We start from the raw sequence: 15,515 nt of genomic DNA on the forward strand, positions 1-15,515 counted from the left end.
AAAAAGATTGTTATTTTCATGGGAATTGTTACATATACATTATTTTCACTTTTACTTTAAAACTTTTGTAAAAACAATACTTGTCCTTTATTTCTGGCCCCAGGCATGATTAAATCTCTTTCTTGCAGGACGTATAACGCTGCTCGCGTTGTGAAGGGGGTGCAGGTGAACGCATGCTAAGGAGATGCCGTCGGATCATCTGCTGTCTTTCTGCTGCTGTTGCTGCTGTCGCGCTGCCCGTCGGTCATTTTAAAGCCTGTACAGCAGCTGTCCTTTTGCCACTTCGTGTCTCTGCTGCTCACGTTGTGTAGGGGGAGGGTTAGGGTGGCTGAACGCAGGCAAGAAGAAGCGGTTGGATCATCTGCTGGCTTTCTGCTGCTGGCGAGCTGTGTGTTTTGCTTGTCACTTGTCATTGTTTTAAGAGTTGGGAGCAAGTTAAAGTGTCTCTCGCGGCACTTCAAATTGTCTTCCGAGAAGATCACGTCTCATCTCCCTATTCTCCCTCCCAAAGATTTTTTTTTTATAATAGAGAGAAAGCATTTTCTGAAAGTGCCTTATGTAACGATATTTTGCTAAAAATATATGTGTTTGACACATTGAAAACATATGACTAGATGACTTCATATGCAGAATATGCAACATGAGTAACATGAGTTTTCTTCATCGATGTTTTGATATTGTTTGCTGCTATGCAGCATTGGACCCTTCAGACTTGTATTGTATCAGATTTTTTTTATATCTCCATGCTGCATAAAAATAGAAGTTTAATATTTTTTGGCCATCATTACAAACTACATGGTGTAGGTTACATTTAAAAAAATATCAATTTTTGATTGGAGTATCCCTTAAATGTAATTTGAATGACTAAATAGCTGAAGAGTCTCAAAGCAAAAATATTGTGTCAGCGAGGACAGGAGGTTCTACTAGTGAACCATGCATGCACATCTCGGTTCTCCTCCCTTTAACTCCATTGTTGACAGCAGTTTGATGAATCATGTGGCATCATGAAGTACATTTTGCGGCTAGGGTCTTCCTGCTAGTGATGTTCATTTAGACTTTTGTGAGGTAGGCCTTGAAGGTGGCTTTCAATCGCATTCTGTAGCCAGCTCAGGTTCTCTGAAATCATCTCCCCCCCAAAGTAAAGGATTTATCTGGGGAACTGGATTTTGGACACTCTGATGGAATGGCCTGTCCAACAGAGGCATTTCTGCAAGATCATGGTATTGATGGTGGTGGTTTCAAACTGTCAGAAGATATGAAAGAAGTTCAGGTAATCATTTTTGGGATAGAGGGAGAAAGACAGAGAATTTTGGACATTCTGGTGCAATGGCCTGTCCAGCAGAAGTGTTTCTGTATGATCGCGGCATTGGTGGTGGTGGTTTCACAGTCACAGAGGATATGTAAGAAGTTCAGGTAATGATTTTTGGGCTTTAGAGAGACAGACATAGAAAGAAAAAGAAAGAGAGAGATAGGGTGTGATCACTATAGATGACTTGGAGCAGATCAGAGTAACACAAGAAGCCACCAGCTTCAATACAAAGCTGGATCTGGTGCATGCATTTTGTTCTTTTAGAGACATTCATGTAAGAGCTACCTGAACTTAATAAAACAGTTCTGTGTGCGATTTCGGTGCCCATTGCAGAATACACATTCATACCCAGCTAATTGAGGAAGGTGTGCTTCAGGCTGTTTCTTTTTTTTCTCCACAATTTTTAACAAAGCTTATTTCTTGCAAATATCCATGAGCTCAATTCACATTTATTACAGCAAGCCTAGGCTTAGCACAGCTTCTGTTGACTGTGATAACAAATGTAATGCACTGTGGCTACAAGAAAAAATTTAAATTATTATTATTATTATTATTATTATTATTATTATTATTATTATTATTATTAAGGATAGCAAGCTGCAGTGCAACACCCACATACTGTATATCCAGCCAACGTTCTCGGAGATGAAAATCTAAATGTGTCACTTTAGCACTCTCAACTTTAACACAGAGATAGCTGATTTCTTAATCGATTGTATTCACATTTCATGTGTAACTGTTTAAGAACATTATGTATGGATGAATTTTACAAATTACCAATAACCAAATATCTGATGTAAAAACATAAGAAGTTTGACAAACAAGATGAGACCTCTTAGCTCATGAAGCTCGATTGTTAAGCTAATAGTTGAATTAAACCATAATCCAAAATGCAACCACTTTACCACTTTAGAAAACAGTAATAACTGAATATAACAACTCAGTAGTGCAGCCTATACCAGGGTTTAGTGTATTTTTGAAAACTGCCGCCCTCCATACATTTAAAAGCGAGAATACTACACAGTGTTAAATACTAAGGAGGCTAGATAAGTTTTATGCCTCCTATGGACTGTTATCTCATAAAGAATCATTTGCCAAATGTTAAGTAATTTTACAGATTATTTTCCATAAAACCATGGAAGACAGATGAAAGAATTTTGATAGTGCTGAAAATTATAGGGGAAACACCAGGCATGCTGACTTGCAATGATCAGGATTTATTAAATGCCACTCTCTCTATAAATATTTTAAAGCTTGAAAGCCTGGTTATGTTGCATGGAGTTATGAAAAAAAAATGGTGCAAAGCTTCTGTGATAAAACATCTTTCCAACTTAAGCATTTTGTCTGGTCTTCTAACCATTGTGTAGTCTGTTTGTTTTTTGAATTAAGTAATAAAATGTAATTTACTTGACGGGCAGAGTGGTGGCTCTGAGGCTAGGAATCTGCATTGGCAATCAGAAGATTGCCAGTTCGAACCCCATAAGCGCCAGAAGTGATTCTACTCCATTGGGTCCTTAGCCTGCAATTGCTTCGTCCTGGGGATGACATTAATCTGGAAGCAGGTCCTCCAATTTACAGGGAAAACTGAGGGTTTGGTGGCAGGATTGGCACTCCAGCCACTGTGAACAAACCTCACACTGTCCCAGTGTGGTGCTGAGGTGTCACCCGCTGCACTTGGGCTCTAATCCATGTGGTTCATCGTGTGGTGGGTGCAGCAACACGCTATCAGAGCATACTTCCAACCTCACTTGAACTTTTATTGTGTATTACTCATACTTACTAAACTTTGTATTACTCATATGCTACAATTATTCCATGCCTGTTAATTTCAAAAATAAAAAAAATCTGTTTTATTATGGAAATAAAACTGTGTCAGTGTATGCTACAGTACACAACATGTTGTCACTCCAGGTGGCAGTGATATTAACCTATTTTTTCTTTTTGTTCCCTGCATGCTGCCTGTGTCCTGAATATGACTACCATCAGCCCAACAATACTGATGTAAGTAAATATCTCCTCAAGGTGGACAGGAAAACTTTAATCTGCTTTTAAAAAAGAGTTTATTTCATATTCTTGTTAGGCTTCTGTTCAACCACCAAAAATGTTCATTTACTGCATATCAAGAGTTCTAATTCCAGTGTTTTATTGTGGAAAGGCTTTTGCAGATACCTTCTTTTACCTGTGCAGATTCTTTTTAATGTTCGCTCAAAGATTAATGTCTAGCCTCTGTCGATGGCTATTCTTAAACTTAATCAATCTTTGTGGATTTGTGCTTCACAATTGCAATATACTGGCACCCAGGGCTACATTTCACGACCTTCTGTAAGTAACTCCTTCAGACTTCACCCAGGTAGGACTATCATTGTAGCCTTTTGTTGGGGTCGTCCTCCCTCACGCCTGATGGAACTAACTGAGAAAGGAACTCAGTGCCCAGCACCTGGCGGTATAAGAGAGAAAACATGCAGGCAGGAAAGCAGGCGTAAGTACATTTTCATCTTTAAGCACTAGGGGGCTTCACCCCCTGCTCGCTTCACTCAGCAACCCCTCCCCTGTGCCCCCCCCCCCCCACCAGCGCTATGCGCCGTTGTGAAAAGGAGGGCTGAACGCACCCCAAGGAGACGCGGCCACTCCTTTGAAACCCCTCTTAAGTGGTGATCAATGGGAAACAAATACATTTTTTTTAACCTCCTCTTTGCTCGATCAGTTGCTGGCTTGGTACTGCTGCTGTGTTACTGCATGATCTGCACTTCACTCGCCTAACCCCTCCGCCCCCCAGCCAGCACTACGTGCCGTTGTGAAGAGGGGGGCTGAACGCACCCCAAGGAGATACAGTTGCTCCTCCGAAACCCCCTCTTAAGCAGTGATGCAATGGGAAACAAATAAGTGTTTTTTTTTTAACCTCCTCTTTGCTCAATCAGCTGCTGGCTTGCTGCTGCTGCCATGCTGAGTGATCCATATCTCGCGTGGCGCTTCGAACATTTAAAAGCCTGTACAGCACCTGTCCTGTTGTCTCACTGCCTTGTCTCTCTTCTCCCCAAGACATCCTCAAACACTATTCGATCTCTTTTCGCTGTTCCGTTATTTCACCAAATAATATTTTCCGTTTGTTTGCGCTAATGCAATCTTTACTCTTATTTTTTTGAGACTTTCGAATTTTCCTACTTCCATTATCTCTAACCTGCTCTGCATGTGTATCACGGGACTTGCTTCCAAAGATTGTATGTATGACATTGTAACAGCCGACCCCTTACCCGGCCGGCAGCCACACTACCAGGTCCTGTGGCCTGGATAAATTAGGAAAACCTAAATCTACCAAGCCGTACCTCTGACAAATAATATTTTCCCCCAATCAACGGTTAAACACAAGTAAACAATATCAGAATGTAAATCAAGTGCAGTAATATATTAGATGAAACAAAATGACAAATACAATAAAAGAAATCTCCAGCGTAATATATCTATATCCCTCCACCATACCAGCAAGCTGAAAGGCACTAAATATACAATAATAAATCCTCCCTTGTCCCTGCACATGAATAACAAACACACAATACAAATAATGACAATGAATGATTACTGAAATGATAATGAACATGAAAATGAGTCCGGATAAATAACTGTGCAAATTACTGATAGCTGTTCAAAATATTTGCGTTTGATTCTCCCAAATGAATACCAGAACAATCTCACCGTGATTCCTCGGCAATGGTGGAAAATAATGTCCGACCCTGGGGTTTCTGGCGATGAATGTGTTGCAGTAAATCCGTCCAAGTGAGAAGCAAACTGGAAAAATGTCGCGATGTGAATGAAGGCAGAAAAATGATGATCAGTTGTGGTTAGGTGAATCTCCTTCTCTCTCCTCTTCTTTCCCTCCTTCCCGTTTAAATAATAATAAATGGAAAACCTCCGGTTCTGACGTTTCCAGGGGGTCGCTGCCTCCCTGCAACAGCCTTCCCTGTTTCTTATTACGGGGACGACATTTAAACAAACACATATTAGTTTAAACGGGGTGATGTGACGAGACGCGCCAGGGTGCAAACACAATAAACAACAATACTTATGTGGCCTCGCTACAACGTGACTTGACCGTCTCGCGGGATGTGAAAGTGTCAAATGATCACGTCTCGTCGCAGGAAAAAAGTCTCGTCTCGTCCCAAGACTTTTTTTTATAATATAGAGAATTATTAAAATAACTAGTGCCATAAACGAAAGCAAACCGAGAGTGGCAATTCACACCATGCAACCTAAATCGTCCTGCAGTTTTATAAGCAGACAAAGATCAGCAACATATACACTAAGTGGTCTGACAGCTCTTGTCTTTTTCTTTTGATCAGTGTCAAAAAAGGTAAACTAAATCCATTAAGATTTAAAGTTATGCAACAATAAAATGGGAAACTTCTGTGGGGGTGAACACTTTTTATAGGCACTATATCATTATCTTGGCATTCTGGTGTGGTTGTCTTTATAAATGGGTGATAGAGGGGAAAATACACTAGGGAAAAGAATTAGCTAGCAGTGTATTCTGCACATTGAGTAAAATGCTGATTTTGATTCAAAGACTTATGGGCGAGCTACAGAGCAACACAAAGACATGAGCTACACATATCTGATTCCAGCCTGAATGCCTTGTGGAATTTGTAATGGACAATGTAATGGACAATGGAATATTCTCAGAAGCTAGCAATAAACACTATAACAGAAACTGGATAAAAACAACCAAACATTTACATTTGTGATCGATTGATACGCTAATTACAACTCACCTATGCTGATACACTATGCTTTAATCTAATGATTTAAACCTTTGACCATGACAGGGTAAGATAAGCAGTTGATAAAGCAAATCTGAGGTGCTTTAATACTAAAAACATTATGACAAAAAGGCGTACTAGGTTTTAAGTAGGCTTAGTTGTCAGGATGATTTTTGGCTTTTAGTTAAAGGCACCTAATAGATAGAAATTCATCATAAAAACAATTTTTATCAATGTATCCAACCGGTGCCCCATCCATGATTGGTTCCTGCTTTACACTCGATGCTCCCGGAATAGTCAACGACTCCTGGCAACCCCCAACCGAATAACGATTGAAAATAATGGACAGATGGATGGATGTTTATAGTATATATGTTTATAGTATACATGGCCGGATTAAGGTGGGTGCTATTGATGCTGCAGCATTAGGCCCATTCCTGAAATAGGCCCAGATGAAAACAGATGAGAATTTTCCGGAAGCTGAACAGTTTTCCTTTGCTATATTAATCTCAAAATAATTCTTAGAATGAAATTTGGAGTCCGACTTTCGGACGCCTAGACACAGCATTACTTATTATACAGTTACTATTGTTCTTTGCGCTGTGACGTAACTATAACGTCGTTGTGCTCATTGTTAACCGAAGATTTCAAGTTAATGCTATCAATTTTACGTTAAACAGTTTACATAGTAATTTAGCTGCGTTTTTTGCAATATCTTGGGGATCCTTGCCACTTTATTATTGTTCGGTAAGTGTCATGTAGTAAATTTTTCACCTTGAAAGTTAGTTGGACAGTAAAAATCGATGGCTATTTAAATGGTTATCTGTAAAGGTAAAACTAAAAGCCAGCCCAGCCCAGCATGCATGTTTAGAATTTTTAAAATCCTCAACAGGATTCTGGTCTATTATGAAATTTAAATCGTGGAGAAATTTTTACCCTCAAGAGCCTGAACTGAGTCACCTTGACCCAATGTCTCTGCAAATTCATTTTTTCTTACTCTGTTTCGTAAGAGAATTGCAAAATTTTATTTATTTCATTATTAGGTTTTCTGCATTAAGTGCACTTTTCAGACAATTGCTATTGAATGTTGATGTTACATAGTTTGATGTTAATCTCGAGTTGTTACGATACTACGTCGTTATTATTATTCATGTTCAATAAAGGCTGGCTGGTTGCATCGCAAGCAATTAAGGCTCCTTGGTCGGTCTGAGTGCGCTTGTACGGTGAGTGTCGAATGCACATGCACCAATGCCGAGAAAAAATAAGCCTTTTTTGCGCTGCAGCATCAGGCCCAATTTCGTCTTAATCCAGCCCTGATAGTATATAGCAGACCAAAAGAATTTTGGAAAGTACAGGTTTATTATGTGACGCCTTTCCTCACTTTGAAGGACCTTTGGGTTCTTTCAGTTTGTCGGCATGAGTTGCAAAATCAAAAAATGATTCAGGCAATTCATTTTGTAACTAGAAAGCTTGTAAAACCTTATGAGATATACTGTGTGGACTGTAGGGGGCACTCCAGCTCCCCAAACTTGACAAAGGCTGGCTCAGACACCGGTATAAAGTGAAATAACGAGTTTTTATTGTGGGAAACCCTTCCTTTGTAAGGATTTACCATCATAGTGACAAGTAGAATTACTGTAGCACAAGCACAATATAAACAGCACACAGCAACTCTTGGGCTTCTTCTTTCTCTTTGTCTTCAGCACCTTGCTCCTGGCAAGCTTTGTCCACCTCTTCCCAAGTCTGGCTCCTAGAAGTATTTCCAGGAGAAGCTGGAGGGCCACGAAGTCCCCAAAGCACTCCCTGGTGGCACCTATGCAACCAAACAGAGCTGAATCAAAGAACTTCAATTCCCAGTGTGCCCTGTTTGAATCTGTGTTGTTGTAACCCAGGGGGTTCTGCCATCTAGCAATCTGTGGGAGATAATGCCCTGTGCATGCTTTCTCCACAGTCCTTCTATTATGAAGGCATCCCTGACTATTGAAAATTGATTAATAACAAGCTTTTTAACCCTCATAATGCACACCTTGTTACACTGCTGTTAGGAGCTATAACCTTTTTCCAGCTACTGGTGTTCTGTCTGGGTTTGTACAAGAATACAAATGGACAGCCACTGCCCACCCAATGGAATCTGTGGCTCTCAAAGAAGGATCTGGTTTATCCTTTGTGATGACCAGCTGCATTTGAAATCTCCATAGTCATGCCGGCTATTTCATAACACTTGCATGAGATCATAGCTATTCTTGCAAAGAGCTTTTGAACCATATGATTGACTACTTTGCACAGTATCGAGCAGCAACATTTTACACTGATGAGGTCTTATGCTTTGATGGGGTCTCCTGTTTCCTATAAAATGTTCCGTTGTTGTTAATTTCTTTTTCCTATGCCTTTGTTTAGATCTTTCTCACACAAGATGTTTAACTGGATGACTTTCCTTTGATAAGTTCACAAAACATAATGCAATAAAGCACAAAAACCTTATGAAATGAAGCTTAAAAATAAAATGAGGCTGGATGTTTAAATTATTTATTTGTGACTGGAGGGTGTGACTGCCTAACATGAGATAATGGAGACATGTGTACCACCATGATGGTGATGCCTCACAGCCAGCCATTATGGGTGCACACCTTCTTTCTTGCCTGTTTTAGTGCTCTGTCTTGTTGTCTGAGTTCATAGATATAAACGGTGGTGTAATGTATGAGGGCTATACAAGGGAATAGGGGCATTTTCTTCAGGTCAACATAATAAAGAATATAAAGGGAAGAACAGGGTCATCCTGCCATGACAAGCATATATCATCTGATCATAAGATAAAAGATAGAAACAAACCGACTAACCCAATGCTAACTACCAGCATTGTGATTCATAATGAAATCAGTCATGAACATATGAAGTAAATGTTGATAATAATTACAAACATCAGGATCTTTTGACTGAATTATTTGGTTGTGAAAATGACAAGGTGTATGTCAAAGTAAAGCTGCATACAAATGATTTGTATTAGAACTATTGAAAAGTGAGAGGATAACATTTTCCTGGTGTGCAAACATACTGAGATGTTCTGTCTATTCAACAGTGCAGCCTGGTCGAAGGGAAGTGTCCAATCAGCTGTGAAGACAATGTAAGTGCTGTCTTCTTTTCTTTATTCATTTTTACTTTGTACTGGTATAGTTCAAATACAACACAGTAGAAATCCTCTTTCACCAAATATAACTTTATGTTTGTATTGTTTTAATAGTCGATGACAAAATACATTTTGGGCTCACGGTACAGCTGATTTCTCAATGAATGTCTCAGTAAGTTGCAAGGAGGACCTAGGAGTCTGACAGGCATTCTGGGGGGAACAATTATTAGTTAGTTGAGTGATGCAGCTACCACAGATGACTTACAGGATTTGCACAAACAAGGAGGCCCATGTACTGTATAAGCTTGGACACCATCCAGTTGACTCAAAATGGGATGCCTTAAATTAAGACTGGTGAAGATGATTTCTTCAAAAAATATCTTCATGATTATGCTGAAAATACAAAAGGATGATTGTGGAGACTTACCCAAGACGACTCAAAGCTGTAATTGCCGCTAAAAGGGGCTTCTACCAAGACATGAATGAAGGGTCTGAATACTTACAGGACTGAGAGATTTAAGTGTTTGATTTGTAATACATTTTCAACATTTTCTGGAAACAGAGGCGTGACCACGGGGGGGCTGGGGTGGGCACTGCCCCCCCCCAGAGACAAGCCGTGCCCCTGTCTGTCCAATGAAAACCCTGGACAAGAATAACATTTGATTTTCAAAACTGAGTTGCTTTCCAATCGGTCCGTTTGAATTTGGGGCGTATCCGTCAGTGTCTCCTCCACTAGACAGGCACCGTGCTGCTCACAGTTCACTTCGCCGCACATTTTGCAGCACATTTTGAACTTGTTGACCGCATTCTTTAATTAAAATAGCGTATACATTCCATTCCTCTTTTATTTTCTGGTTGGTAACACCAAAGGCTATGCATAGGTGGCTTATTAAAAAGCAGACATCTTCAACCTCTGTCCCTCCGCAAGCTGCTGGCTCCACGGTTGAGCCCAGCACCACTGCTACCAACACGGAGCACAGCACACCCACATCGAGAACTGAAACTCCAAAAGATGTAGATAAGCCTACACAATCCTCCAGCTCTGCACCCGTCTCGGGTAGTCCAAACCTCTGCCTTCAACAAAATATACAGTCCGGTCTGCCTGACTTAAATATGGATGGCCCATCCCAGCCCATTTTAATTAATTATCCCAAGCACGCATTCGGAAAGACACTCAGATGTTTTTGGTGCAAGCTGGTATCAGTCTCGACCATGGCTTTAAAATTCTGTTGTCTGTGATGGCAGCTTTTGCTTTGCCTGCCATAAATTTAGTGTTTCCAATTCGGACCGCGAGGACATATTCACCAAACACAGCTACACTAATTGGAACAAAGCTCTAGAAAAAGACGGTGGTGGCTTCCACAAACACGCGTCTAGTATCCTGCACATCAGAGCCATGTCTGCATCACAGCACTCATCATTGGTGTGTCTTCAGCTGCATGCGAAAGCTCTTTCTCTACTTTGAACCGCATTCTCACTCCACTCCACCAAACAATGCTGCATTCAAGGAAGAGAAATTTAGTCATTCTGGCACATGAGAAAAACATCACAGAAAATCTAGACATGAATGAATTTATTTCAGAATTTGCCAAGAGTAACCGCAGACTGGCCCTGTAGATAACATCCAGGTTAAACACTGAAAACTGATGCCCTAAAGCCTCCCATGACTACAATAAGCCACGTTTCTGTTCTTGCTCTCATATGTTGTATACATTTGACTTTATTGATATTTACCTTGTAGATGTAGTTCTATATTTGTTCACAAAAAATAATAATACAAGTTCCATTGCCTCTGTTAATTTAACTGAACAATAGGTTATGATTTATGCCACAATTTTTGTTTTTATATTATATAAAAAAATATGTTGTTATTATTATTTGACCCCCCTACAAAAATGGGGATGGATGGATGGATGGATATTTTTTGCCCCCCCTCAGACAAGCCAAATGCCCACCCACACATGATGTTCTGGTCACACCTCTGTCTGGAAATATGTTTTCACTTTGTCCTTGGGGGTTATTGAGTTCATACTGATTGGCAAAATGACAAATGTATCTATTTAAAATGAAATCTACAGCCCAATAAAGTGTGCAGAAAGTGAAGGGGTCTGAAAACTTTCTAAATCTACTGTATATGGTTTAAAACCAAAGGCAGTTGTCTTCTGTCACTTAAAGCAGTGAAATGAGTCCATCAGCTGTTGCTTTGTTCACTCGTCTATGTTGTACAATGCATTGATAGGACTTGTTAGCTTATAATGGCAGGTTGATTTTAGAAATGTACAGTTGATACATTCTGGTAGTACATTTTTGGTCAGGATAAACATCCTCCCAACCCGGAGCACTTTTTACAGCCTAGGATGTATATAAACACAGCCTGCTGTTATGCTGCTTGTAGTAATTCACCCACCTTCCTGTAAACCTGACAGATCAGCCCTCCCTCCAGCATCGCTGCGTGTTCAAAGGCCTGTAGTCCTGACATGCTGGCTGGGCCTATTTATAGTCCTCATTCAAAGCAGCAGCCTTGTTTATGAAACATACAGCATAGGCCCCAACCAATCAAAGCTGATTGAAACTTTCCAAATGTCATTTTTTATATCTGTAGTCATATTCAATGATTATAACAAAGCTTAGCTCATAAATAAGAAACAGTAATTTACATCTAGCATCAAGTACATTGGGCTGCATTCTAATTATTCTTAGCTTTCACAGATCAAAATCTCCAGTTATTGTAAGATACATTTCTTGTTATCCTAAAGTTGGAGAACTCTCCCAGTGCTTAAAATTCACTATCAGACAATTTCTATTGAAACGAGGTCTCTTTCCACCCAGAAAACAAGCCACACCTTTAGATAGATAGATAGATAGATAGATAGATAGATAGATAGATAGATAGATAGATAGATAGATAGATAGATAGATAGATAGATAGATAGATAGATAGAGGCACTGTATAATAGATAGATAGATAGATAGATAGATAGATAGATAGATAGATAGATAGATAGATAGATAGATAGATAGATAGATAGATAGATAGATAGATAGATAGATAGATAGATAGATAGAGGCACTGTATAATAGATAGATAGATAGATAGATAGATAGATAGATAGATAGATAGATAGATAGATAGATAGATAGATAGATAGAGGCACTGTATAATAGATAGATAGATAGATAGATAGATAGATAGATAGATAGATAGATAGATAGATAGATAGATAGATAGATAGATAGATAGATAGTTCTATCTATCTATCTATCTATCTATCTATCTATCTATCTATCTATCTATCTATCTATCTATCTATCTATCTATCTATCTATCTTGTCATTAAAGCAACAAGATAAAGATTAGTGTTATACATTTTCTGGCATTCCAAGATTGGACTCATTAAAAACTTTTTATCTGGTTATGACATTTTTCTTGTACTTTTTACTATGATTACAGTATGTCTAGTGATTTGGCGCTGGTTACGTGTTATTTTTGTGTTGGTTTGCAAATGTTCCTGGACTACTTAACACTCTAAGTTTTGTTTAACTGATTATAATCTTATCTGTAACAACATTGCAAATAAGAAAGCAAACACATTACAGTTAGAACTAAAATGTGCAACCCAAACACTGAAATGCTATTTGAATTAGTCTATCTATCTATCTATCTATCTATCTATCTATCTATCTATCTATCTATCTATCTATCTATCTATCTATCTGATTCACACAAGGACATCTATCTCCTTTCAAATAGCTGGCAGAGGAGTGTTTTGTCTCTTGCCCTGAAATCAAAGTCCTACATCTTTACTGTCATTGCAGGCAAACCAAATGCTATTTGATTATAGTTGATTGCATCGGGAACTACTAAGATGCACAAAGCGTTTTTTAATTTTCATGTAACTGAACATGATAAAATACAGTAAAACAATGGCAAAAGAACAGAAAGCGAAACATCTTAGATAAGTTTTTGAAGGGTCACTTGTCTTTATGTATTTAAAAGGTGACTTTTTTTCGGAGCATACAACTAAGCATTAAAAAATCTCCAACTACTTTAGGACAAAATTATTATTATTACTAGTATTCATGGTTTCCTCCCACAATCCAAAGACATGCAGGTTAGGTGCATTGGTGATGCTAAATTGTCCCTAGTGTGTGTACTTAGTGTGTGTGCCCTGCGGTGGGCTGGCACCCTGCCCGGGGTTTGTTCCTGCCTTAGCCCTATGCTGGCTGGGATTGGCTCCAGCAGACCCCCGTGACCCTGTGTTAGGATATACCAGGCTGTAAAATGACTGACTGACTAGTATTCATTTAGCAAATGCCTTACCAAATCATATTTTGTCTTCTTTTATGCAGAATCTGAATTGTTACCTTCTTGACAATAATGGCTTCATTCTAATTTCAAAAGAAAAAAAGCAGGTAAGATGTTTTATGTATCTCCTTCTCGCCATTACTAGTAATTGCTTATTTTAAATGTTGTCCATTATTGTTGTATGTTTGTTATGAATCTTGTTAGAAGATCGTCCTGGTTATAGTGGCAGAAATGAAGTTTCTTTGCAGGGTGGCTGGGCAGACACTCCATGACAGGATAAGAAGCTCAGTGATTTAGGAGAGTTGAGTCAGAGTTGAGTTGCTGCTCCACCAGATTGAGAAAAGCCATTTGAGGTGGTTTGTGCGTATCATTATAATGGCTCCCCGTACATATGGCAGACCTAGGACAAGCTGGAGGGATTATATCTCTCAGATGGCTTGAAAATTCTCCAGGAACAGTTGGAACCTGTAGCTGGAGAAAGGGAGGTGAGGGCTAACCTGCTTGGTCTGCTGCAACCACGACCCTCACCAGGAAAAGCAGATGGGAAGATGAGATGAAATGAGGTTATATTAAGGAGTCAGACCAGGGGAGGAAAAAGAGAAGGAATTAGCGGAGGAAAAAAAACAGAATGAGGAGAAAGGGTGGCCTAAAATACAAAAAAAGAAAGCTAAACCTTGGGTGCCAAAGACCAAAGGAACTCGCCATTAATGGTGAAGACAAAGCAAGTGAGGTCTGATTTACAAAGTGGACACACGGCCTGCAATGAGACAGACATAACTCTAAAATTATCCAAAGGACGCAGCACTGGAGAAACACTGACATTAAATTGTTGCCTTTTTTAAATACAGAACTGTTCAGCATTTCCGTCACTATTATAGACACCTTTTCTGTATACAAAAAAAAACAAACAAAAGACGTTGGGGGGATTTTGTTGGTAGTTCAAATCTTACGTAGTTTAATTGCTTGTTTGGAACTTATAGCAGTATATTGTGGTAGTGCCTGAGTGTGGTATTTATAATAAATACTCCAACTTCTTTAACATTAAATGACTAGCTTATTTTCAATGGCTTACATTTCGGGGCAGCATGAAGGCACAGTGATGAGAGTTGCTACCTCGTGGATCCAGCATTCTCTGAACATCATGCCCAGCTGCTGCCTGTGAAAAGTTTTCATATTCTCCCCATGGCTGGTGCACTCTTGACAGACTAGAGATTATTGATCAGTTCATGAAAAAACATAGCCCTCGCCACTCTGAGGGGTTTGTACACTCTTCTGAGACCTCCATGAGCTTTTATCTGGGCACTTTGGCTGCCAAAGACATACACGCTACGTTAATTGAAGACGGCCTTGTATGAGTGTCAGTGTGTGTGTGTGTGTGTATGTGTTAGTGGACCCTGTGATGGACTGGCACGCATCCAGGTGGGATTTCTGCCTGGCACCCATGACACTGAATTGCATTGTGCAATGTACAGCTAAGAAGGGGTAAGAATGCAGAAGAACGCATGAAGCTTGGCAGGTTGTGTGTGCCATTTGTGAAAGTGCAGATAAACAAACAACATGACAAGCATGTGTAAAATAAATGTTTCATTTAAGTCCACAGTGGAAAGAGTTTTCACAAAATATTCAGAAGGTTAAACTTCGAAGTGTAGACGAAAGGTCAAAAACGATCAAGTCACGCTCTCTCTTCCAGGTGTCCGCGTTCTTTCTTCTCCTCATCCTTCCTGGTTCTTGCCTTCAAATCAATCGTCATGACTTTTTTATGGCTTGTCAGGGTCAAGGAGAACACCCTTAGCACTTCTCTGTCCATTGTCTTTTTGACAGATCATATCAGTACATGTTTGCGAGGTGGGCATGCATGAAGATAACCAAAGGTGTGAGAGCTCTGTGAAAAGTCCAGAAAATGACCATTAGAACCTGACTTAGACTCCCCTCTCTGTTAAACCATCTCTATGAACTCTTCTTCTTTTAGAGTGTGTGGTTAGTTAAACTGGCTGCTTTTATAAAAAAATGTACAGTTTGAACTTA

At 39.5% G+C, this 15,515-nt stretch overlaps 1 protein-coding gene across 1 annotated transcript in view; it reads left to right on the top strand.

Annotated features, from left to right (window-relative positions):
• cacna2d4a (calcium channel, voltage-dependent, alpha 2/delta subunit 4a) overlaps nucleotides 1–15,515 on the top strand; it is a 791,862-nt gene that overhangs the window by 716,460 nt on the left and 59,887 nt on the right. The window contains exons 29-31 of the mRNA XM_051921543.1: nucleotides 3,296–3,310; nucleotides 9,137–9,181; nucleotides 13,535–13,597. Of these exons, the coding sequence (XP_051777503.1) occupies nucleotides 3,296–3,310; nucleotides 9,137–9,181; nucleotides 13,535–13,597 (123 nt within the window). The remainder of the gene's footprint in view (nucleotides 1–3,295; nucleotides 3,311–9,136; nucleotides 9,182–13,534; nucleotides 13,598–15,515) is intronic.

This window comes from Erpetoichthys calabaricus, chromosome 18, assembly GCF_900747795.2.
Source record: "Erpetoichthys calabaricus chromosome 18, fErpCal1.3, whole genome shotgun sequence".
Taxonomy (NCBI): Eukaryota; Metazoa; Chordata; class Cladistia; order Polypteriformes; family Polypteridae; genus Erpetoichthys; species Erpetoichthys calabaricus.